Below are 26,884 nucleotides of genomic sequence, written 5' to 3'. Positions count from 1 at the left end.
ATTTATCACAGTTAATTGCTATAAAATCACAAACAGACTGCAGGTAATTGTCAGCCTGTACAGATTCAATTGCAAACTGCTAGCAGGCATGTTTCAGTCTCAATGACATTTCAAAGGAACCATTTCGAATGCAGCAGATTGTGTGTTCATTGTACATGGATGCAATAATTATTGGTTGTGTTGTGGTCTCCAACCACTCTTGTCCCTAGTGTATCTGTAGCATAAACAAAGATAAAAATAAAACCTTGACACTTCAAAATTGTAGAGTACAAAACCAGTGGGAGATGTCACAGTAGATATGTCCATTGCTGCAGCTCAAGCTCACAAGCTAAAGCTCCCGCAGTTTTGAGATCAGTGTCTTAAAATTCAGATTTGATCAAATATGGCCCCTTGGTTTGGTCTACAAACTACATTTTTCACTTATCAACAGGAACAAAAGGTTAATTCTCTTTCTAAGGCAGATAAGCTGAACACAAACAGCTGTGATTTTGCCCTTATTATGACTCCAGAATGCTTTTGTTCCCTGGATCTGGCCTCACCTCAAAGTTTCTTTGAGTTTGATCGACTTTAACGGGAAGAAACGAGAGGAAGACGTTCTCACCGTTTAAAAGTTCTTTAATTGTTCAGTTGGTATAGGATTTGGAAGCATTGAGTCAAGACATGGTCAGCAGCCATACAAAACGAAACCAACTAATTAACATAGACTTGAGAGGGGGAAAAAAAACAAAAACAAAGGCAACACACATACATTAAAAAAGAAGACAATTTAGCCATCGTCAGGTGATCACAGTAAAAAGACGCACAGTCCTAGTCTCAACTCAACAGCATGCTGAAAGTTCAATGATTCGCACAAACTGACATTCACTCACAACTCGAATAAAAGGCTGCAGAACAACCCTGATAGGCAAAAAAGTACAGTAAGACACCTCAGAGAGAACAAAACAAAGAAAAGAAATCAATGCATAGACAACAAAAAAAAAAGTTTCAAAATAAAAGTCAACCTAAAGACAAATTTCTTGTGTTGGCCTTTTACATTGCGATGATTGAGGACATTCAAATAGAAGTTATTGCCAACAGGATATAACACTTGGATAACACTTACCCATAAAAAAGAGATCATCTTTTTAGTTGTTGTTGGTTTTTCTTTCTCCAGAAACATTTTTAAAAGAGCTAGTAGCTTCCACAAACATCAAGAATGTACAAACAATGGTCATTGTGGCAAGGCTTTGAAGATCCTCGGCTGAATGAACATTAAAAGCCACGAGGCAGACATGCTCGGCGTCGAAACATTACAGTTATTTTAAGTTATACAAGTTAACAAACTGTACTTAAACACATTTAATACTGAGCAGTTCACTAGAAAATAAAAGCATGTCCGGTGTTATCCGCTTAGCTATTCCAGTCGTGTCAATTAACAAGATTTATTTATTTTTTTTAAAACACTGACAGGATAAAAACATGTTTACAAAGTTTTTTTTGTTCTCAAATCCACTGAACCAAACAGACTCTGTGCTAAATATCAAAATGTATTTTTTTTTGCAAATATCCCACTGATAATAGTGCAATAGATACAGTACAGTCAGAAACATACTCCCGAGGATTTAGAAACGCACCGCTTTGCGTTACCTTTCTGAAAGTCGGCCGAAGCAAAAGGAAGCGGAAAGGTTTTTAAATTCTCCGAGTATCGCACGCACTTCTCGTGTTTGGCGCCATGTCTTTAGTTACAGGTAGTTAAAAATTAGAGTTTGTGACTTTAGTGTGAGCAAAGAGCCACTGATGGTTGATGACGTTACAGAGCGACTCGTGGTTCTCCCACCTTTAATGGTGTGTTTGAAGAGCCGGTTGTCGACTCGGTAAGCAATAAATTACAACTACAGCCTGTTTCCTTCCTAACTCTCAATTTCATCTTACAACTTAAAAAATAAAGAAATAAAAAAGTCAAACAATTGGCACACTTAATTCATGTTTCCTATTTCCCAACTATCTGTACAATTAAAAAAAAAAAGTTTTACATGTCACGTCTGGGGTGAACGTGCACACTTGTGTTTCATGATTGATGTGATTATGTCTGGTAGTGTTTTTAACTCTTCTCTCTCTCTTTTACAGCCTGCGGGTCGAAAACTAAGCGTCAGAAAGAACAAGCGGGGCCTCATTTATAAACCGATCCATGGATTTCACAAAGAAATAAAAGAAAAAGAGAAACGTGTCGATTTTCATTTACATAGACCCCGCTGGTCATGCCGTGAGCCTGCTAACCCATGTAGTCAAAGATGAATGATTAATGACGGGCCTGCTGAGAGTGTTACTACACACATCAATCAGCTGATCGTACTAGTATTCATGCAAGCCACACGGAAAATTCCGGAGATCTCAAGTCATACTTGTTTTTGAAAACATTCTGGGTTAATCTGATGAAGGTGAGCAGATGTGGGTTAGATATCACTGTGGCTTACTTCTTTTAGCTGATGACATTTCCGTGTGGAGTATTAAGGGGCGAATTTAAAAATCCGCACCTCCAAATCTGGCGTGGTTGTTTGGCAGAAAAGGATGGGGTGCCAACTCTGGGATGGAAATGAGTTGATGCGTCTAGTGGAAGAGTTTCCAAAGGAAGGGAAGAAGGTAGCGGGAGATTAACACACGGGCTGGCGTGGTCTACACTGAATCTATGTTCCCAACTTCATGCACAGTTTTGGGTCATGAATGAGCCCACAGATACAAGCGGCTAAAACGAGCTTCCTGAGAAAGATGAGCAGAGTAACAGATGGTCTGAGGAGCTCAATCGCCCGGGAGGAGTTCACAGTAACCCTGCTATCACCTCCATCTAAAACTAGCTAGCTGAGGTGGTCCAGAGCACTTGGTTTCCTATAGGTGAGATGTTACGGGCATGTCCAGCTAGGAGAGATAACATCATCTCCGCTGGCTCGGCAAAGCCTCAGTGTCCCTGTAGGAGAGTTGGAGGCAGCTGCTATGGGGGAGGGAGGTTTGAGCATCTAAGCACAGAGTGCCTTCCCTTTGAGCTGGACGTGGATAAGTGGCAGAAAAATTCAAGGATGGATGGATGTTTACCAAATTACACGGAAACTCCACTAATGGGAATGTTTACGTCTCCGCAGAACTACAAAATAATATATGTCTTTTTTTTTGTCCTGTTGATGGGGTTCAACGTATTTTACTGTATTTCCAGAATGCAGGGTCGAGTTAACATCTGTATCTGTAGGGGAGAGCATTTTGCATTTTTCATGTTTATAAATGAGGCCCCTGGTGGAAAGCAAACAAAAGCCTTTATAACACAACAGCTAAACCAAAAACAACTTCAGCCCAGCGGGGTAAGCAGAAATAATCAAAATCTCTCCTCTAACACTCATCAATCATCGCTCTCGCTGCTTGACCAAAACTATAATTCTCTTTGCTTCGGTCAGCCCGCTGGTCAATTCTACCAGCGGCAGCAGATACAACATGTAACACTGCTAAAAAAAAAAGAAGAAGTCTCAATACAAACAGAACGATACACATCCAAACCCTCCTAAAAAAAACAAAAAACCCAATGATAATCATCCACACGATCTGAGTGTTTTCACTGACTGCCTTGGTGCCAAAGCTTCAGCCCGCAGTGACCCACACTTGAGTGCATCTCAGGTAATGGTGCGCCGACTTGTACGAGGAGGAGTCGAGGGGTGGAAAAGGCCGGGTGGAGGGTGAGGCAGCCCCCGCCCCGTCTCTTCCCGTCCTCTTCTGTCCCTCTCAGGCATCCTCCCTTCACCTCCTCTCCTGAGCTCAGCAGGGGTCGTGTTTGTGGAGATTAAAGGTGGTGTGGATCACGTGCAGGGAGGGATTGGGGGTGAGGTGGGTGGGACGAGGGGCGCGGGAGCCAGGGTCACTGTCGTCGATCCTCCGTCTCTGACCGTGAGAACGCCATCACCACATCCTCTGCACCTGAGAATCAACGTGAGACACAAATACAGACTTTTAATGTGACATGCTTTTTATCTAACACCAGCATCGATCGATAAAGTACGATAGAAAGGATAAAAAAGAAAAAAAAAACACTACTTGGGCTACTTGTGCGCTTACATTTGACTTATGCCGTGTCTCTACTGTTGCACTGTAACGCTGCTGCTGCTGCTGCTGGGCCCTTGTGGCAATAGATACACACTTTGAATGAAGTAGTATGTCATCAGTGACAACAGCACATTGGAAAAGGATGGAAAATGCCCTTCACTTTGTTCGCACTAATAAATGCTGCCGCCTGCACAAGCTGCAAGCATCGATAAAAAGCTATTTAGTTTTTCTTTTTCAGACTGTCAGAAATATCATTATCGTAAATTTCCTTTATTCCGGGACATCGTTTTGAGGCTATATTTCCCACCTCTAGTAGCCACCCGGACAGGACATGATGGAAAACCAAAAAAGGTAAGGATTTTATTATCAACTGGGAAGGAAACTTTACTTCCAGCTTCAGAAGATAAGCTGTTAAAAGAAACCATTTACTTTTCTGACTAACAGGAAACGTGTTGTTGCCTTTTCTTAGAGTCGGTCTAAATATTGGACTAGGCACAGAAGCAGTAAGTGCAAACACAACCATACAGAAATACTAAGGAACTTTTGCGCCAGTCATGAAAGATTTGAGAAGAGGCCTCGGGCAGAGACTTATGAAAGTTACCTGATGCATTTACAAAAAAGTCAAGTCTGCGAAACATTTGTTGGGCTGCATGCACAAAAAACAAGGCCGCTCTCTGCCGTGAGGGATCAATTTGCATTCTTCTAGCTACATGCATCTATCCCGGTCAGTCTTCCACATGTTTTGAGCTATCGGAAAACCCAAAACACGTTTGAGTTCAAAGTGTGAAGCCAGACAAGTTTTCCACAGGTCCTAGGATCCCGTCGGTATCCTGTAAATCCTGTCAGCTGTGACTATAAAGCCGAAGGGGAATACCTTGCCGTGAAAATCCTTTTGGTGCATGCAGGTAATTTCGTGTATCGCCATATATGTATCACCTACTGTGGGAACCCACCCTCCTCAATCTGAAATCGCAGCACTCTGACTGGAGATACTGCAACACCCTGAGTGGCTCACTGACCTCCTGCATCCTGCTCTGCAATGATAACACTTAAATCTGAGGCTTCAGCACCAGTCGGTGTCCTCTGCTGTAGTACAAGTGTGTCTGCCAGTAAACTGTGTGAGAATCCAGCAGATTTCCAATTCGTGGAAAAACTATCAGTGTTTACCATTTCCTTTATTCTTTCTGTGCTCGTTTCATTTTGCCACCTTAATGAGGACCACCCGATAATTACAGCCTCATTTGTGTTGAGTCAACTAATGAATCCTGCCAGCTACACAACAAGGACTTTCTCAGCTGGCTTCTGCTTAACAAGAAATCATTCATTAGTCTGCTGCCAACTGTGATTTGTCAAGTGATTTGGACACACACCCACCGAGTGTGTTTTTTTACTCTCATAAGTGGATATACATTTTCCACTTCTGTTTACATAACATTAAATAAAATATACAAAGGTAATTCAGTGCCTCATATATTCAGCTGTTCTCTCATATTAAGCACTCCGGCATTCAGAGTTTAAACAAAGAAGAAAATATCTAGTTGTACTCTCCCTCTTTTAATTTTAAGGTTTTACATACAGGACAACACAACTTCTTCACATCATTGCTTCAGTTCATTGATGTGTGTTTGCATTCATTCATGCACAGCTCTCTTAAGGTCCCCCCCACAGCATTTCAATCAGGCTGAGGTCAGGACTTTGACTGGACTGCTGCAAGATGTTAATTCTTTTCTTTTTCAGTTATTCTTGCGGATGTTTTGCTTTGCTCGATTCATTGTCCTGCTGCATGAGGCAGTGTGGGCTTCAGCTGTCAGACAGCCTCACATTTGACTCTAAATACTTATACAGGCTGCAAAACAAGCGCAAATCATCATCCCCACCACTGCGGTGACAGTTGGTTTGACTTGTTTGTGCTGAAACGATGCGGGCAAATGGTTTTCTGCAAATGTGTTACTGTGTGTTATAACCAAACGTCTCCACTTTGGTCTTGCATCTCTGAAGGTTATTGTTCTCAATGTGCAACTTTGCAAACCCAAGAGAAGCGGTTTTCTCCTGACAAAGCTTCCAGACAAGCTATATTTACATTTAACATGCTAACTCAGGCCTGCAGAAGCTGAGATGAAACTTTATTTATTTTGTTGTTTTGTTTTTCTGACCTTGGGGTGAATTTGCTGGCATGCACACTGGCAATGATTGTTTGGCAATGGCCTCCTAACCCTCCCCAGATTGTTGGACCAGCAACTATTGCTTCTCTAAGATCACGACTGATGGCTTTCCTCCTTGGCATCATGCTAACACACACCTGAATGCTGCAGAAACGGCAAACTTCCAAACCCTCTGCTACTTCTCGAGGTGCAGATACCCGTTTATTATGACTATCAAGTACTTTTGCACCACTGCATAACTGTTGCTGGATAGGATGTCAATGGGCATTTCCTCCACCAGCTCTTCAAGTCAGAGTGATGCCGGAGAGGCTGATTTGCACCCATGTGATAATACAGTGGCTTAGCTAAATCACAACGAGTGACTGGGGGTCATGTGTCCTCCCTTATGCAAGCTCTAAGCAGGCAGCACCCTCATCTAAGCTAAATAGAGTATTTCAAGTCTACTGTTGCGTGTTACATGTGAAAAAGCCTAGCGGAAGATAATGTCCCAACCTGATTCATTTGAGAATGACGTGGGAGACCCCATTAATGTCTCCCAAAACCTTAAATTAAAAAAACTACCTCAACGATGAGAGGAGAAAAACGATAGCAAGGTGCAAGAGTCTACATCCACAGTACGCATGAGCATGTGATGACATAAAAACCATCTAATAAGCAACATCTAAGAAATCTCATTAACACCGAGCTCCACACCTTTTCAAATGGTTAAGAAGAATCTCTATCAGCACCTCGTGTGTGCCTGCTATAAAAAGCCTTTCTTCTCTTCAGCCCTGAAGTGCGTGTTAGATTTAATTATTATGGAGATATGAAAGTAGGCCAGGGACTGTGAGCCTTCACATGTATTTGGCACAAAGGGCGGACCCTCCTCATCAGACGCCACAGACCCTCCAAAAAACCAGAATTTTGTTTTTAATTTGCTATCGCTCTGGGAAAATAATTTGCATCTTTCTATAGCGCATTCAGGTCATCCTGGAGCTTGATGAGATCAAGACTTTTTTGAGGGGGGCGGAGGGTTAATGTGATCTTTCAAGCTCCCCCTCCCATGGGAGCTCCCTGGCTTACCCAAAAGAGACTACCGTACAAGAAAGAAAAAAAACAGTATCAGAAACATGCTGCTTGACTTCAGCTCATAACACAAACCTCATCTGCTCTGAGACACCACGTGGGGATAAATGGTGCTTGAAAAAGAGACAATTATGTAATACCACACAATAGGAGAGTCGACCTGAATTACACCTCTGCTGAATAGCACGGATCATGTTTTGGTGCAGCAGCGTGTAATAACAGCCATTCATCAGAATAAACGCCTGCCTGAATTATTTTGTGTGATGGGAGTTCGTTATTGTGTAGCGGGCGGTTCACGCTCTGAGCAACTTGGGCAGAATAAAGCAGCCGATAGTTTCTCCAAATACTTCCACAGATGGATGGAAGGGCTTTATCTGAGCACTTTGCCCTGCCACACACACACACACACACACACACACACACACACACACACACACACACACACACACACACACACACACTAGCCAACAAAATGGAAACGTCAGGTCCCTCAACACTGTTGCCTAGCGACAGATAAAAATCAAGACTGCATCACTGCCGTTGCGGCCTATGAGCAAAAAGCTTTCGGTCTGTTTCGTTGCAGCTCTGCGTCCAGCCCCCTTTCTCCTTCCTGCTCCCCCACCCACCTCACACTGGCTCCTTCCTCGCCACACGAGAGCGGCACAACACCGGATGGTGGATTATATGAATACAGCGACAGTAAATGTGCTCAGCCCAACAAAAGAAACAAAATAAGAACATTAATGCGTTCACACAAACATATTCATAAGCAAGCAGCCTTTCTTCGCTTCTCTGAGACTACAAATCAAAATGTGGTTGCCTGGGATTAACTGCAAAACACACAGGCCTGCAGAAAAACCTCAGAGGACAAGAAAACTGTGAATTAACCCAAAAAGAAGTTTGTTTGATGTCAAAGGCGCCAAGCTGCACTCCCGAGGGTGTCTCCAGCCTCTACATGATGACTCTAGTGTAGCAGCGAGGAAGCACCAGCAACACTTCAGGTCACAATCTGTGCAGGGTCAGGCCAGGGGATAAAGGCGTGGGACACCCATCATCCCCCCAAACTCAACAACAGCAGGGGCGAGTTAAGAAGCGTGACACACAGCGGGGAAGTGTGTGTGGTCCAGCTCAAAATATTTACCAAACACAGTGGGTCTGTCAGCTCAGAGCCCTGCACTTCTTACTGCTTAGTAATTATTACAACAACATAATTTTAAACGGTCATTTTAAACAAGATAATAAAGCTCAAAAACTTTGTGGTTTAAAAATAAAAAAATACTATTTTAATGCTATCCTTTATAAACAAGGCTGTACAGATAGATTTGATCTGTTTGTAACAACATTTGTTTTTAGAGAAAAGAACTAAAAATCAGTTTTGGTTAAGGAGATCATAAAGCAGTTCTTTCAGACATACTCTAACACACCTTCTGGCAGATTTGGAATAGAGATATAAGGAGAAACTGAGGCAGACGTGGTACTTAATAAATCTGAGTGCTGGGCAGCAGACTCATGCTGCAGTGAGGAATCGGATAAAGCCAGGATCAATACTGCTATGGCCAAACCAAGAAGCCAAACAAAGCGGGGGGAGGGGGTTTGCTCAGTGCTCTGACCTGGTCTGAATATATTGATCAAACATGGCTGTGGTGAATGAATGGATGAGACAGACAGAAAGAGACCCGAACATCACAGCCAGGCTGTGCAATTAGCAACCCAGCCTGGCCCTTTCATGACACCTGCTCCACTCCTACCAGTGTAGCACGTCACAACACCACCGAGGCCCAGAAGGGAAGGTCAGCTTTCCTGGGACATCTGAGGTTGCCATGGCAACCCCACTCCTCCTCCACCTCTATTGTTGAGGCCATGCAGCATCCTTCTGGGAGGAATAAACTTCCCTCGTCAAATCAGAAAGGATAACAAGCCCCGAGACTGCTGCCTTTATGAGCGTTTTGACAAACCGTATTGTTTAAAGTGGCATGATGCCAATTACAGAAAGCTGTGGATAAAAGAGCTAAAGAGGAGGAATAAAAAGCCCTATTACAAAGACAACCACTGTATTTCCCGTACTGCGCGTCAACTAGTGTGTCAACAAGGTCTCTGCATCATAACGTGTTAATTCGCTTTAAATAGACACAGTTATTGTTCAGTATTAGTCAAAAAGTGGCAATTAACACTCAAAGGGAGTGCCAAAAAACACAATTTCAGGATTTCTCACTTCAATGCCAAACATGGTAACAGCATTTAAGCACAGCTTATTATCCTTCTATGCAGATTAAAAAAAAACAACTTCATTAAGGCGTTACAGAAAAAAAGCTGTGTGGAAAAAACCCCCGTCTCAGCTACGGAGCCTTCGGCAGAGAATTCCTCTTTGGCCTGATTAAAATCGCAAAACAAAATTCTGTATTTGCATGTATGGTAATCAGCCAATTAAAACTATCTGAAATGCAAATCCAGTGACCCCTAGTCCTACAAGAAATATGAGTGGCAGAAAGCTGATTTTCTATTGTTTTTTGTTTGGTTGTTTTTTCCCCACAAGGAAGAACCAGTAAAAAAAAAAAAATCTGGTAGTTGAGCAGAGTCTGAGAAAATGAGTCTCGTGTGAGCTACATTCCCACTCAGTCCACTCGACATAATGAAGACTGAACACTTCTCTGCTGCACATCATTTTTGCACCAGAACGTGCTAAGCAGACAGCAACCCTGATGGATCAGTCACATCAGTAGAGCTACACCTTAGGAGATGTCTTGCAGACAACCTAACCTTAATTTCGAATAACATCACAGGACATTTTCACTACTCCACTGTGCACGCAGCGCCCTCTAAGCACCCCACCACCTGATCAATGACGCCATGTGTGACACTATCGCTCCATGCTGACACCCCTTGAGGGTGCTGGTATCAGAGCATCCTGCGTCAGCATGGTCAAACTACGCTGCGTTTCACATAATCACAAACCAGTCCCAGTTTAGAAAGTGTACCAGTATTGATGACCGTGTCACCCGTTCGCGACGCTGAGAACATGGGTAGACCAATTTTTCCCCAGACAGAAAAACTCAATAAGGAGATTGAAAAAAAAAAATGAGGCCTATAATTCAACATGATCATGATGCTGGTATTAATAAAACGGTATCAATATCAACCCCTTAAGTACTACGAAGCGAATAATAATTAAAGCTGTAGCTTCAGCATCTGCTGCAGAGATTAACCAGAAGTTTATGGAGATGCAACTGCCAGCTTGACCCACCCTCACTTATGGCAACATTTTAGTAACAGTGTTGACATCCTTGCCAATCTCATTTAGCAACCAAAGAAAACCCCAAACAACTGAAGATAACTTTATCTTATTGGATAAAAATATATTCATAAGTTTAACTAGAAATAATAAAGGCAACAAATTGCAAAGCTATGCATATCACAAAATGTGAAAAACAACAATATCATATTGTGAGTGAAGTATTGAGATAATATCGATAACTGATAATCGTGTGGTGTCTGTATTCCGATAATGCAGTATGAGAAAGACAAACACCAGTTGCCTTGAGGTGTGTGTCTGGCTGCTGCACCGTGTGATGGCTCGCTGGTACAGACAGTTCTGCTGGTTCATCCGGCGGGATGGTACAGGTCTCCTGTCATTATAATGAAGTGTGAGCAGTGCAAACTAGATAGAGTACAGCATGAGTCAAACCTCTCGGTACAGGTGTTGAGAATTTGTCTAGCAGCAGAAATACACATTCAAATACATTCTAGTGCAAACGCCCTTTCCTCAAAGTGTATGAATAAAATTAGCATAATTACCTATGTTTATCAGCTTGCTGTGTGACTCACTACCAGGCAACAAATATACTTCCTTTCATCTTTTTTTACTCCCCAATTACCAAGTGTAAATGAGATCAAATACTGGACTTTCTCTTCACACCAATTGAAAAGATCCCATGTGTGCTGATCCCTACAAACCGCTGTCCTTCAGCACAGCGCTCAATATTTAAAACAGATTAACTCTCAGCAATCTGCACGATGCTTAATCACAATACCTCAGACATAGTGCAGACCACAAATTATCCACTGGCACACCGAGGAAGTGGCACGCCGCCAAATGACACTAAACGTGTCCGTTTCTGTGATGTATAATGCAGACTTGGAGCGCCATATTCCTCCATAATTGATGAGACTCTTCCTAGCTTTATTGACAAAGCAAAGACTTTGCATGGAGTGAGAGGCGGCGAGCACGGCAGCATAAACTGACAGCTAGACTGCAGTTAAAAAAAGAAAAATGTACATCATAAATTAATGACTTCAAACCAGTACTGATCTCCCATTCGGGTGCTGTAGTTTGAAATATATGACACGATCATACGTCCTGTCTGCTGCAGTTCTTTATATTCTGCTGCCTGATGAAGGAACGCAGTCTAATAATGAAATACACATCATCAGTGATGCAATGACCCATATTAAAAATTCAATGTCGCGTCCCACACTGCACAGTGAGGGCGCGATTAACAAAATGTCAGTGTACTTCGGCGGCACGGCGCGGCACAGCACGTCGTACCTTTTACCCGCACCTTACTCAACACCTTATATAATCACAGCCTAATCCCTTCGACGCAGAAAATGTGATGTTTCTAAATTCAAACATGATTGTTTCCCCACAGAGCAAGGACGCAGACAAGGACACCTAACACTTCTCTCTGGGTGAAGCATCAAAGCCAATTTTCCAAGCTGGAAGCTCCCCTGGGGAACCCAATATCATAAAGGGCAAAGCAAGACCGGAGCCCCAGCAGGTTCACCACAGGAGGACAGCGGGACTCCGAGCTCGCAGATGTGTTTTTGGACTGAGCTAAAGTCTACTCACAAATAAATAAATAAAATAACAATGCTGCTGCTTTTTTAGGTAACTGCAGTGCCTTTTCACATATACCATTTTGTTAAATATAGCGCCCTCAGGTGGATTAAGCTCAGGAGCACCACAGACAGGTTTAGAAAGCTCAACAGCATCCTCTGCTGTCTTGACAAGGCATGACCAGCATTTGTAAGGTTACATCTGTAATGAAGAGTGATTTACAGAGCAAACATCAAAATATTATCCATTAAGTAAAGCAGAGGAGAAACTAGTGATGTGCTTGAGCTGAGGATGAGTCACTTGTTTCCAGCCAGTCATGCTGTTGGCGGCGTGAGTAATCTCGCAGCGCTGGTGGGCTGCTGAGTCGGCCTCCTGTGCACAGTCAGCGAACCAGTTCGGCCTGCTGGGTTGCAGACTGTAAAGGATGATGTGTGTGGAGGGATTTTCCCCTTGTTTTTGGTCGGGCATTTTTTCCTCTAAGGGTGGTGTCTGTGGGCTAATGTTTTATACATGTTTAGCAATAGCACGCTGCCATAAACACCTTTGATTTGTACACATTTACAAAAAACTATGAAAATTAGAACTATACTGATGTGCAAAATAGGAGTACAACAGGGTTTTTGAGCCTTTGGGGGTTGAATATGAGGCTGGTACCTCATCTCTATGAATTTCGCTGCCATTTGATAAACAAAGATAGTTAAAAATTTGTCTTTTTACAATAACAGTGATTTTCTTTTCACCCTGGATAAAACTTACTGGGGCGTGCCAAAACCATCTTTCTGCAGTCCTATGAAAAACTAAGCACACCACATGGTTTAGTAGCTTGTAGAACCACCTTTAGCATCATTAACTTAAGTCATTATTTTCTGTATGACTTCAACAGTCTCTCACATCATTGTGGAGGGATTTTGGCCCACTCTTCTTTACACAGTTCCTTCAGTTCATTGAAGTTTGCCAGAGTTCATTCATGTACAGCTCTCCTAAGGCCCTGGCACTACTTTTCAGTGTGGGTGAAGTCTGGACTTCATCTGGGTCATTGCAACACATTGTCCCGTTGAATGACCCGGTGGGGGCCAAGCTTCAGCTGTCAGGGATATGGCCTCGCATTTGACTCTAGAGTACCAACATCTGCACTTTGGTCTCATCTGTCCATTGTTCCTGAAGTCCTGTGGTTTCTTCAGATGCAGTGTTGCAAGCCTACACCATGCTGCCCAGCTCTTTTTAGAGAGAAAAGGCCTTCTGCTGGCAACCCTTCTAGCCATAATTGTTTAGTGTTATTCTAATTGTAATGCCATGAACATCAACATTTAGCATGCTAACCGAGACCTGCGGAGTCTGATGTGTAGCTCTTGGATATTTTGCAATTTCTCTCTGTATTGCACAGTCTGACCTTGGGGTGAATTTAGTGAGGCATTCTTCCAGGGAAGAGTGTGGCAGTGTGTTAAACACCTAATGCTCCAGACCTAAATGAATGCAAACTGACAAACATCTGATTTTATAATCAATTAATAAAGTGCTTTTGTTTATCAGCACCTAGTGGCTACTTGCCCTCTTAATTTCTATGGAAGCAGTAAGGGCGTAGTTCATTTTTCACAGAACAGCATGAAGTGCTGAGAAAACTTTTTCACATGAATGTATTTTGCAACTACATGAACAAATATTTCCTGATAAAAAAATGCTTCAGCTAAAATGACTGCACCGTTAAACTGTGTGTGTGTGTGTGTGTGTGTGTGTGTGTGTGTGTGTGTGTGTGTGTGTGTGTGTGTGTGTGTGTGTGTGTGTGTGTGTCACAGCCTTACCCTGGTCTATGTTGTGCTGCGGTAGCTGGCTCATCTGACTGTGGACCACACCTGCGTAATTTCGGAGAAAAGCCTCTTCACTCGGCGTAAGCTGAAGAGGAGTGAACAAAGTCACTTTAAAAATCACAAAAAAAGCAAAAACAAATTGAAATACTGACCTCAAAGACTAAGTCAAATACTTCTGTTCAACATGCTGATTAATGAAACATAGCAATTCTCCCAGAAACAGCTATGAGGCAATTTAGATCCAAAATATTTTGATTTTTAACATTAATTATTTCAAAGAAATTGATCTGTTTTTCTTCTCTCTGCTCCTTTAGCACACGTTGCTTGAACAAACAAAATGTGTGCCAAATAAACTGAGTCATTGAGGACTATCTTCTGTTGTTGTTTCACTCTAACAACATCATTATTAGGTGATGACCTGTGCAAACTGCATAGATCAGTTGAAGGTTTGGCTAGGGAATGGATTTCCGGTTATTATAATGTGTGTCTTTGCCAACTAAAGCAATAACCACAGTGTGCATGAGCTGTGCGTGCCTAAATCTGAAACTTCAAATGGCAAAGTTTTGCGGTAATCAATGTGTCTCCTTACATTTGATCCCATTTTCTTGAGCATGAGCAGGACCCGCACTTTCTGTTGGATGTACATGTCTTCAGGAGACTTTCCCGGGGCCTCCTCGCGGTTCATCCCCCCTGCTCCTGTGGCTCTGGACACACAAACACATCAGCATTACACAAGATCTGTGAAAACCAGTTACACAAACACAGTATTGATATGAGACAACTGGGTTGTTTCAGTGACACAGTGTGACAAGAGCCAAGCTCAAAGAGTGATTAGGCAATAAAGATTAGACCATTTCAACGAGTATCTTCAGCAGTTGTGTTATTCTGCATATTCAACCTGACCAAACTAAAGACACAAATTGACTGATCTACTGGAATTTCCCCACTTGATCCTCTCTCTCTCTCGAGTTTACAGAAAGTGGTCAGTGAAAGAGAAAATATCCAGTTAGTGGCAGTTCTCTGGGCCTTTTTGATATCAGGGTTTTGAGGAGAATGGCCAGACTGCTTCAAACTAACAGGAAGACAACAGTAACTCAAACAACCACTTTTCAAAAGCTAAGGTCAAGGTATGTCAAAGGGCATCTTTGTTAGTGTAACACCTCCAATCTTGAAGCAGGTGAGAATAAACAGCAGCAGAAGACCACACCCGGTGCCACTCTTGTGAGCTAAAACAAGAAACTGAAGCTTCATTTCACCAAAATTGGACGACAGAAGGTTGGAAAAATGCTGCCTGATCTGATGAATCTCAATTTCTGCTGCAACATCTGGAAGGTAGAGTCATAAACTGTCACAAACAACACAAAAGCATGGATCCATCCTGCTTTCCAGGCGGGTGGTGCTGTAATGGTGCGGAGAATATTTTTGTGCCACACCTTGGCCTTCATTGTACTTATTGCATTGGTCGGTCTGGTTGGGTACGATTTATGTAAATTTCATCAGCATTGTCCATCAGCATCTTTCTACTGAGCATTTAGATTAAAATTTAGATAAAAATGTACCAAATATATATCCACAACAGGCCGCAGATTTTAAAGTATAACAGGAATGACTACTGGGCAAACATATGTTCAGATGTCCGTGTCGAAACAGAATATAATCAAGGCTCTTAGGCTCAACAGCCTACCTGAGTTTTGTTCATGACAATGTCCAACTCTTAATGACCACAGTTCACAAAGCTTAAATCATTTCAAACTGGTTTCTTGAACGTGACAGTGAGTTCACTGTACTCAAATGGCCTCCACAGTCACAGTCACTGTGTCATCATATCAACATGAACCAAAAATCTTTGAGGAAACTTTCCAGCACCTTGTTTGCTTTGCCACAAAAAAATAAGGCAGTTCTGATATATAGATATATCGGACAGCCACACCCACAGTCTTCCAGTACTTCCAGACTACTTCGTATAGTTAAAGTGCAGGTTTGGCTCTTTGCAGCATCATTAATATTGCACGGCAGTTTTTACACAGAGCTCGCCCCTGCCTGTTTCCATCTCTTATTCTCCATCTAACTAATGACCTATTTTCACTGTCAGTCTGCAGAGATGCGAAAAACAGGCAAAGGGGGGAAAAAAACCGGGAGCAAAAAGAAGGTGATAAAAGGAGCTGCCAAATCCAATGTGTGTGACAGGAAAAGGTTCTGCTGTGATATGACACACACACACGCCAAGGTCGGCTGCTGTCACATTAGATCTCTTTTATGCCGCACCAACCAGACAAGCATACGGCACGTCTTCATATCAACCCTGAATTTAACCGCAAAGGCTAAACACACAAGAGAAACAATTCACACAAAAGAGCAAAATAAATCATTAAAAAGGATAAATTATGTGAGAAAAAAAGATTTAATAGAGAGAAAATATCAGCATGCATGGCAGGATTTGTTCTTCTGAGAATATTTCATAAGAGCCACAGTGACTATGATAGCACTTGCAATTTATTTTGGCCTCTTATCTATACAAAGGACCACTAATGCATGTTGACAGGCCGTTTGATGTAGGGTTATATTTAATTGAGGAGCTGGCTTGCTGTTCCCCCTTTCCAGAGCCCTGGGGAAAGAGGATGAATGGGGTACCGTAGGCCACTGGCTAGCGTTTGCCACTGTGAGCATGTGGATTCATCCAGATCAGAGCAGCTGGAGACCATGCTTCTGGCACTTTGTAATTATAGCAATCTTTGGTGACTGTTTACTGCAAGTAGCTAGTACTTGACGTCTCCTTGTCAGCTAAAGGAAGTAGCAGGACGCTGAACGAGGAGCAGATAAATACATTAGTTATTCCCTTCAACCTGAGCATCAGCTGTAGCTTAATTGGAGAGCTGCTCCAGAAGACTCAAAGCAAGAAAGACATGAAAAGACTGAGACGAGCTTGCCAGCATCAGTTCAGTTGCTCAGTAAACCTTCAGGGGATTGGCGGTGATCTTGTGTGAATTTATTTGGATGGGGGTAGTGATGGAGGGAGGATGTTGGTAGAGGGTGCCGGGGAGGTGTCAGTGTCTTTAGATCAGCAGCAGCGACACGTTTGATCACTTCTCCGAGCACCTAACCTCAGACAAACGCAAGAGCTAAGACTCCCGGAAAGAGACCTACCAGCACGTAGACGAGCAGCATGAAGAATGAATGAAACTCAGGAGCTCCGATCTGCCTGCACACTGGGAATATGACAGTCATTGAATATGACTAGATAAAGAGTAGAGGATGAGGAGAGCGTCTGAAGTGAAACATTAGACTAATTGCCAAAAAGTGTTGTCTTGAGATCTATGAAGGCTGAAATGATGATGGAACAAAGACCCATCAGTTGTCTGTCATATTTTGAGATGTGACAATGTAACCATTTTCCCCCCTCCTGCTGCTGGACCGACATATTCAAAATTCACCATCTGTATAAATAGGCCTACTGCTTTCATGACTGAGGCATTTCAGATCCTCTGATGTTTCCTTTTGAAGTTTAAAAACTGTCCATATTTAGCACCATGTCTACCCGGCCTCACTACTGTTTAGAGAGTTACAATTTGTGTTTTTATCAGCCTGAAATGATTTTATTTTATCTCACATTCACAGCAATATCTGCTGTAAGAAGAACAAACATGCCGCATAGTCCCATAAGGACAATTTCGACAGAAATGAGAAACAATGTGGAAAATGTAAATCAGGACGATCAGAGATATTTTTTACATTATCATAATGTGTTTGAGAGTCACTTAAAAAAAGAATCTTCTGTGGATTTTATCCTTGCTTCTCCTGGCTGGTAGAGAGCAGAAGGATTAATTCACAGATGACTATTTTTGGCAGCAGAGCAGCTACAGAGATAAAATAAAATAATTACAGCTCTGGTACAAACTGAACCGGATTACAAAATGTACAACGCTGTAATTAACGCTGTGAAGATGCTTATAGATAGAGTAGTTTCACACATGCAATCCTACTAAACAAACTGATTTTCCAGCCACGTTGATAATTACCCAACAATAATTCACATGTACTCTGTAGATGCTCTCAGCAAAGGCTAAACTAAGCTTAAATAACAAGTGACAGTGGGAGAGCAGAAAACAGAATATGTAGTTCTATATGTATATTGTCTAATTTTAAATTGATAAACACTAAGATATCAATGCCAAATTAATGTTTTTTCCCTTTTAATTTTACTGTGTACAATGTATTTTATTTTATTTACATGTTCAAAATAAAACAGACGACCAACCAAACAACCAACCAGCGTAGGGTAAAGTCCAGTTTGAGATGATTTTTAAAGCATATAACAATACGTGTCCAAACAATCATGTTTATTTCATGCAGGGTTTACTTTTACATATCTGACAAATAAAAAAGCCACATCAAACTTCAGTCAGTGACTTCATGCACAGTGCAAAACTTACATTATTGCTAAGTGAGATGTGACCACCTTATGCCTCTAACAGCATCAATCTTTGAAAGGTCCTTCGCACGAAGGTCATTAGGTGTTTCCTAGAGTGCTTGCTGCAGCTTTTCTGTGGATTTAGTCTGTCTTGCCTCTTTATGTTATCTCAGAATGACTTCTTGATGCTGGGGGCTCCATGGGGGCCATGCCATCTGTTGTCGGCTCTTCTCGTTGCCAAATCTTCACGAATCTGACTACATGCTCAGGATTGCTATCACACTGCACAAATTAATTTGGGGGTCAATAAAACCCATCAATCGTGATAGATAAAAACCTGCAGGATGTTCTACTCTGGTTTTTCAGAACATGCACAGAAAACCACTAACAATATCATCCAGGAGGCATCTGGATCAGACTTATGAACAGTAGAACTGCATTTGCCACTAATTCTGATCAATTCTTTGCCCAAAAAAACCAGACCCAAACCTTCAAGAACCTATATTCTTCAGCGCTGCCTGTTGTAGTGCTCTTAGCTCTTCTTCTACCATAAATTTAGAACCAAATATTTTAAACTTCTGACTCATCTGTCCAGAGTGTCTATCATTATTTTTCCACATCCTGGTTTTTCTCGCACAGGCTTTGTTTCCAAGTTTCAGCAACGCCTCTTTGACCAGATTTTTCTATACTGTAAATAGGTGCACCGGAGTCCAACCATCGCTAGCTGCTAGCTCACCTAAATCTTCTTATTTTGAAGGAAAGTCAACTGCTGTGATCTCAACATTCATTTTGTGATTCATGAGTAGACAACACATCTGGTGTCTACCACTAGATAACATGCCTTCAAAAGTTGATAGCTTTAATCAGCACAATAAGGCATAAGATTTAGAACAAAAAACTTCATAATGATTGTAAAAGATTCAGACATTAAAGATGTAATATTAAGAGTAAAACTGTCTCCTGCTCTGCTGAAATGCTCCGAATATAAACATGGTTAGGCATAGTGATATTTGCTGCCTACTAGGATCATGCTAGCAATATTCTGGTGTGCTCTGCTGTGTAACGTCTCAAATCCTTTCAAGGACCACAATAAGGATCCTGTCAGACTCCTTTGTATGTTCCCGAGGTTAGGTTCTAGAGGTGGGCTGGCTCAAAACTAATCCCTCGAGGGATACTCAGCCAGCCCCAGACACATACGGCTAATATTCCAGACATAATCAAAGGGTTTCTTTTGTGCTGATCTAGCTATAATCTCCCCCCTCTCTGCCTGTGTTGTGCTTTTGTCAGTGTTGTCTTGTTGGGCTGAGCTGAGACATCAGGCTCTCTGAGCCCCTCTAGGCAGTGGAGCTAAACTAAATCATCACTGAAACTAAACTAAAGAGTCTAAAAATGAGAATGCCTGGAATTTTATCGTGTTTTTGTCTCTATTTTATGGATTTTTAAGAGTTGTTTTGTCCATGACTGACCTATAAATGGACTAAAATTTCCAGTTGTACTGAGTGTGTATCCTTACAGTGCTCATTTTAACAATTTCAGTTCAACCCTCTATAATTTATGACTTTTAAACCTTCAAATAACAAGGGCAGTTATGCAGCATGGCGTGGGCATAGACTGCGACTAACTGTTGTGTAAGTTCTTTGATGTCTTTGATTAATGTGGCATTGCATCTGAAATCCCAAGCTATGTGCCATTGTTCAGCCTATCCTGTGAATTACTATTAGCATACATTTCTACGGATGCACTACTTAGTACATTCACATTACTACTTGAGAACTGGCTGGAGATGTGTTACCATGGCAACCCAACCTCGTTTAAGATTAACCAAGTAAAGATTAGGAAAATTTTTAAAAGTATATTATGCCTAGCAAAGTGAAACCATATATTTAAACACTTCAAAGGAAGAGCTACTGACTTAGATCTCAGTTGCCTTAATCTCTGTCTAGCAATTTCTTTCATGTACTACTGCATTGCATTGTGGGATATTTATGCTGGTGTAATGATTGGCATACATCTGGCCCATTTATATGATGTACCTAAATGGTCATTAACAGTTAAAGTGCATTGTCCCTTTTCAATAAAATAAACAGATTTAATGGGTACTCCCCATTTACAGGTATCAGGGTGTAACCTAGATGAGGTTTAGCTTAAACTGAAGATCGGCCTATACATGAACAAAGGTACTCTGATGCCCTGCCCTGATTGCACGTGGTAAGAGACTAAGTATCTCTGACTTCTGCAGTAAGTCATACTAGGGCTGTGCCACAACATACCATCCATGACAGTACAGGCAGAAAACTGACAAAACAGTGTCATGTTACATCAATCGATAATATATTAAACATGTAAAGTGTTTATGTTATCTAGTGCACGCAACAATCAAACAAGGCCAGATCCTGTTTTTGACAGCAGGAGCTGCAAGCCAGCCTCCGATGACTATTTAGTACCCACAAAACTGTTCGCGCTAAACGTGGAAACAACAAATTTGTTTCACCACTCAAAGCAAAAGAAAAACACAGTCGTGTAAAACCAGGCTACGAAGGTGTGTGAAGAGATGCTAGCAGCTGCTGATGTGCAACCCAAAAGTAAACAAATGACTGAACCGAGCATCGCCGGAGTGCCGGCTAAGTGCACTCCATACAACAGGAAGAGCAAACATTGGAGGGAAATTACTGATGGGGTTGCATTGTGGAAAAGGAGGGCTTTAAGCAGCTGGTCAAACAGAGAAAAATATCAGGTAGGAAATATTTTTAATTTCAGCTTTAATATGCGACTATATTGTCCTTGCTGCCCTACTGGTGCACCATAATGCTACTGCTGGCACATTGTTTCAGCAGATTCACACTTTGAATTACGTAGTCTGTCTCATTTCAAAAGAACGATTTTGTTTGCACTAATAAATGTTGTTGCCTGCAAGCTGTAAACATCAATAAAACTGTCCTCAGAAATATCATTATTGCAAATTTCCTTGAAAAATTATGATATAACTGTTGGGCTTTATCGCCCACCTCTGAGCTCATATTTGGTTGGATTAGTAAAAGGTCTCTATGAATACTTTTTCAGATTAAAATTTCAATCAAGTTATGATAAACGTGCAGGAAAATAAATCTCACGTTAAACTGTGTAGTTCAACGTGTTATGGAATATGTACTCAAATCATGCATTCTTTCAGTATTTTACACATTTTAAGCTTTTTATCTACCTCGCATCAACATTCAGCTCAGGATCACCAATTAACCTAATAGATACGTCTTTGGACTGTGGGAGGAAAACCTAACAGGCACAGAGTGAACACGCAAACTTGATTCGAGAACCAGAAACCTTCTTGCAGTGAGGCTGCAGTGCACCACTAACATTATATATACACTTTTTAAAAACACGGAGGCAATTATTGTTTCCACTAGTGTCTGCACGTAAAACAACCAGAATGACAGATCACATTGTACTGCTTTTTTCATCAGTGAGTTTTCTCCTGTTATCAGGGTGAAACATGGGACACGCGTGTCATGCTTGCCAAGATGGAAATAACAAGCAAAGGCCTTACTTTAAAATGACTACTGTCACCAATGTTTGCTAAAAGTGCAGAGTTAAAGATTGCTACCACTCCAGCAAATGGGATTATGCTTGATTCAAATGTCATTGCAGTGCCACATCTCTTAAAAGCCACTACACATTCAGTAATGCCACTTTAAAAATAGAGACAGGCCTATTGCTCGCATGCTGAATATTTTGTGTTGAATTGTGATTATGTGTGTGTTGGTGCCCATTAGTGTCTCTGAGAAACATAAACTTCTCAAGACCATTTCAGGACTCTGGCCTGGCCTAACAGTGCAATGAGGGTCTGCTGCCAGGGATTACAGGATGCAATGTGATAGGTCTTCACATTTGCTGAGGGTCAAGCAGGGCGGAGGCTGCCACTGTTACTGGCTCTGCAATCAGCTGCTCACATGATGCATGACATCTGATTTACAAATCAAATTCCTCTGGCCAGCAGAACTCAACTGCACAGGGCTCTTGAGAGGTCAACAGCTTAAACTGGGGGAGGAAAAGCCGAGACTGTAAAATAACTTGAATGGAGTCACGGGCTGCTGCAACATCCCGAGCAAATGTGTGAGAAACCTAAGTAAGCTTGGTGTGGCTGCCAGCTGAGCTGCCAACAACCTGGCCTGGTTCTGCACAGCAGCTGTGCTGCTGCAGGTACACACGTTTACGAACACATGCTCTTTTCTACCAATGGGTCATTGCGTGTATTAAAACTAGCCGACTGGAATTAGGACGGCACAATGTTGCCATTCAACACTGTAGTTTGGCAAATTTAGCCCAATCTTATCAGTTTTGTGAATTCTATACTAACACAACAGGGATGCAGCATGCACTGAGATGATTAAATATTAAATATCAACATAGTGTAATTTTCATTTTGTGGTTTATTGAGAGTTTTCGGGCCTTGTTATGTGAAAATTTGAAATTGTCATAGCCAAAAATCCCACATAAGGAAGTCTACTTGACACCCAGAGAATTGAATCCCTATTGAACGGGCAGATCGAGGTCCCGACACAACAAGCCGAAAGGCTCCGACTTGAACTTTGTGTCTGTCTGCATGCTGTCACCTCTTCATATGTACAATGTTCCCAACAATGGTGACAGTAAATGGGGGACAATGGCCGTGAACTAGTTTGTGGAAACATGATTGATAAGTAGGTCATGTCTTGTTGTCACCATGTGAGGCACGAACTCAACCCTGCCCAAGTGTTCAAGCTTTAGCAGGGCTTCTCCATGTATTCAACTATTCTTCAGCTAATTCTTTACGTCTATCCCGACTTCACTTTTTCCCTCCTAGATGGTTCAGAATTTAATTGCAAATTTACATCTGTAATGTCACGGCTTTCCTTTGAATTTTTAAAAAAAAAATGTTTTTTGCAGAAACATTTTACATTAAAATTCACACGACTTGATTCTGCGGTTTTGTCTTCTTACGTCTAATTCGATAAAGCCACTTTTCCCACAGACTGTACCATATTACAAAATAAATAATTTTATTTATTTTTTTACGATCACAGAACTTGTCAAGCTTGTCAAGTTGAAACGGAAGCTGCTGCCTTAAGCTGGCCCCTCGAGGGCACTGGCTGCAAGATTTTCAAAAGAACCAACGTTAAAGGCAGGGCACTAAATGAGTGCAGGGACATGAGCATATCTCTTAACTTCCAACAGTGTTTTTAAGTCCAATTCTTTAAGATTCTTTAAAAAAAATCTAATCTGGTGTTCACTGGGAATGAGATTGGGCGTGTAAGCCACGAGTAGACGCAAGCAGTTCTAGTGTTGCGGTGTCAATCCACAAAAGTCTACTACGTGGCCTGGTTAATGCTGACAGGATGACAAGTGCTGTGCCAAACACAGAGCAAGCAGTCATGAGATAAAACAGCATTGCCTCCCAAACTCTGCTGGCAGGCAGCTGATGAGGTCCCCTCGGGGCTCGAGGAGGCTGAAGAGCAGCGAGCACGAGGAGGCCAGTGGTCCTAATCTCTCTGAGAAATCCAGACAGCTAGGAGAATGTGCAAACTAAGGCAGGCTTTACATTACTGCGGTCCGTGACTGGTATTCGTCAGGAGATTTCAAGTGTGCTTGCCAATGTGGCAGAGCCCCAACACCCACACTCATCAATGCCCTGCTCCCAATAGGGTGCCAGCTTTGCCACTCTAGGAATTGTCAGCTTTCTGACATGTAGGAGGAGGAGGTGGTGGTGTAAGCAGACATGGGTAACTGACGGTGTGGCACAATGCATCCATGGGTGAGACCATCCAAAAATAGAAAAGCAGGCTTGTGGGTTATGTGAAAAGCAAACTTGAACACAAGAAAGTGGCCAAAAACGCTTTGGTGGAGCTTCATGTTTAAATTTTAAACTCCAAGTCCAAGCATTGCCTTTGGGTGGGTATTTGGGGACTGGGACAAATGTACTGTGCACCGCATGGAATTTCCAGCAGGAAACAGAAGGAGCCGTTATCTGAGACACGTTATGAACAATATTGTGAACATCGTGAGCGTGAGTGCAAGTGATTCAAACAGCTACGATATCGCAGGGTCATTTACAAGTCTTCTTAAATCTTCCCCAAATGTGAATAAAGCAACAGAAATGCCCGGAAACCCAGAGTGAAATAAAAACAGCTGTTTCTCTAAGAGGTGGGCACGCACGACCGTGGACTGGTTCCGTTGTCATGCTGCGGGACGCAGACTGTTCAAACTGTAGCAGCGCTCTCGCTAGCAAGCGGCGAGCCTCAGTCCGTTTTCGATGCGGGTCTTAAGCTATATCCTTCACGGGAAGGAAAAATGTACGGACCACACTCGTTTCTTTAACTTCCGAGTGGCTTTTGTTTTAACGTAAACACCAGCTTCATTTAGTCTCCACCAAAAAGGAAAACAACAACCAGGCGCTACACACTGGCAAAGCGGGCGATGCTAACCAAGCTAGCTCGCTAGCATGCCCCAGACAAAAGCCTGAATGAAGTTCCTATGGGTGCAAACACCATCCAGGTATCGCTGCTCCGCCAGAGGTGCAAACGCTGGGATTCGAGCACACGCATCGTTCCTAAACCCCCTGACAACGTTTCCCTCGTAAGAAAACTGGAGATTTGTGCTTACCCCTCCTGGTCCAGGTTTACTTTCTTCTGTGCTCTGTTTGAATGGTGTGTTGTTGTAGGAGGGCGTCCTGTTCCGGGGTCACATCCCTCCAGTCGGCAGAGCTACGGCGAACTGACTCAACGCAGCGACTCTCCTGCTGGCTCCCCGGTACCCCTGCCGGCCACCAGGGGCGCCACCGGCTCAGCCATCATTGCACACTCATCAGTGGAGTCTGAGCCGTGAAACGTGGTCTGGGTCCGACAGCCGGGTCACCAAAGGGTAAATTCGGATCTCTGTATGGCTGGTCTTTTTAAATAAATAAATAAATAAGGTGCCGGAATTAATACAAAGTAGTGAGAATGTACAGAAGGTATTTCTAGCTCTTCATAAGTTAAAGGAATCATAAATAGTAAAATAATATATTCGTTTAGGTCTATAAACTCAAGTTAAATTACATTCATGTGAGTTTGTGAGCATAAAATTATTTATTTATTGATTATTTATTTTTAAAATTAGTTTGTTTAATTTTATTTATTTGTTTATTTTTATTTTGGAGGTTAACTGTGGTGTAGACTCTTTATGCCTTTTTTTTCAATACTACACTAACAAAACAACAGGACAAATTAGGACAAGACAGACAAACTGTGCATTTAAATACAAATAACATACATTCAAAAAAAAAAAAAAAACACAGGTTAATGTTGAAGGTGTATTTGATGTGCAGTGCGTAAAAGCTGAACACAGGCATTACTTTTATTAGTTTTTGGCTCAAGAGAGAGAAGAAAAAATAAATTAAACGTAGTTAATAACAATAATTATAACCATTATAAAATAACATAATACTAATAGCCATCATTATCATCATCATCCTATTTCCTATTTCCATTGTCATCGTCATCTTCTTTTTTGTTAGTATTATCATTCAACATATTATCATCATACATATGGCTATTAAAGTATAAATGAGTCTCTAACTACAAGTTAGAACCTTATAGCTTCATATAGCTATACTTATATCTACACAAGTATAGCTTTTATAGATTGTGATTATAATTAGTTAAAAAGTTAAAAAGAAAAATAATACTAATAAAAATAAAAGTAAAAAAAGGAGTCACTTGGGTCAAACAGGTAGGGATTATGTTGTAATATGTTTTTAAATGAGCCTCACCATCGCACATCTCCTGAGCCACTTCCGTGTGTAATAGTTTTTCAATAAGATACCTCAGGCTGTTCATCACCTGTTTTGTGTCTGGATTGTTCATTACATGCAAAGGTTTTTACTTCTGTTGCGGTGAAATTCGGCCATATATGCCCTATAAGCAAAACTGAATGTGACACTCCTGATTTAAGAGAAAGCTCACAAAATTCTTTTGCAAAGAACCACTCAGTTAGTTTTGCAGCACTTTTAATTGATGTCCAATGAAAAATATAATTTTCAAATTTTTTTGTTGAAAAAAACAAAACAAAAAAACAACCAACAATTCAGATTCTTACTTTTCAAAAAGACATTCCTGCAAGAAACTTATTAGCCAATTGAATAGAAAAGTTGATACTGCTTTACCACTCTCAAATATTTCGATGAAATATGATCAAGTAAGAGAGAAAAACACAAAAAAGCAGTCATGGTTTTACATAGCTTCCACAACATACTCATACTTAATACAGATAATCAGGCCAGACTGCAATATCTGTGACCAACATCTATACCAAAACAATAAACAGATGCGGACACATTTGTTGGACTTTATCACATCTGCAAAAACCACTGTACATTATCACAAATCACTTTATTGCCACTTCCTCAAATATGGAAGCTAAACTGCAAATGTTTCTAATAAACAAGGGGGCTACTGTGTATAAGGAGGTACTGAAACTAGTAATTTATTTTTGTAGTGGTGTTGCACACCAGACTGATATGACCTAAAGAATAGTTGGAGAT

General features: G+C 41.6%; 1 protein-coding gene and 1 long non-coding RNA gene across 2 annotated transcripts in view; one reads left to right on the top strand and one right to left on the bottom strand.

Annotated features, from left to right (window-relative positions):
- Nucleotides 1-597: 597 nt before the first annotated feature.
- On the bottom strand, nt 598-25,093 carry ctnnbip1 (catenin, beta interacting protein 1). Its single transcript, XM_040047330.1, has 4 exons — nt 24,967-25,093; nt 14,515-14,629; nt 13,920-14,010; nt 598-3,933 (listed from the first exon to the last, which is right to left on the bottom strand). Exons 2-4 carry the CDS (start codon nt 14,608-14,610, stop codon nt 3,875-3,877), a joined length of 246 nt encoding a protein of 81 aa, XP_039903264.1. The 5' UTR covers nt 14,611-14,629; nt 24,967-25,093; the 3' UTR covers nt 598-3,874.
- Nucleotides 25,094-25,133: 40 nt separating this feature from the next.
- Nucleotides 25,134-26,884, top strand: part of LOC120743640 — a 30,112-nt gene continuing 28,361 nt past the window's right edge. Inside the window, exon 1 of the long non-coding RNA XR_005698248.1 lies at nt 25,134-25,224. This is a non-coding gene — a long non-coding RNA (uncharacterized LOC120743640). The remainder of the gene's footprint in view (nt 25,225-26,884) is intronic.

This window comes from Simochromis diagramma, unplaced genomic scaffold (genome assembly GCF_900408965.1).
Source record: "Simochromis diagramma unplaced genomic scaffold, fSimDia1.1 OVJJ01000387.1, whole genome shotgun sequence".
Classification (NCBI taxonomy): Eukaryota; Metazoa; Chordata; class Actinopteri; order Cichliformes; family Cichlidae; genus Simochromis; species Simochromis diagramma.
The sequence above is the reverse complement of the archived record's forward strand: the minus strand, read 5'-3'. Positions and strand labels throughout refer to the sequence as shown.

What these genes read in the sequence shown, in the direction of transcription:
- ctnnbip1 (XM_040047330.1), bottom strand. Translation starts at nt 14,610, where the DNA reads ATGAACCGCGAGGAGGCCCCGGGAAAGTCTCCTGAAGACATGTACATC. An exon ending in TCAAGAAAATGGGATCAAAT is followed by an intron (nt 14,011 to 14,514) that starts GTAAGGAGACAC and finishes ACTCCTCTTCAG; the next exon opens with CTTACGCCGAGTGAAGAGGC. An exon ending in GCAGCACAACATAGACCAGG is followed by an intron (nt 3,934 to 13,919) that starts GTAAGGCTGTGA and finishes GTTGATTCTCAG; the next exon opens with GTGCAGAGGATGTGGTGATG.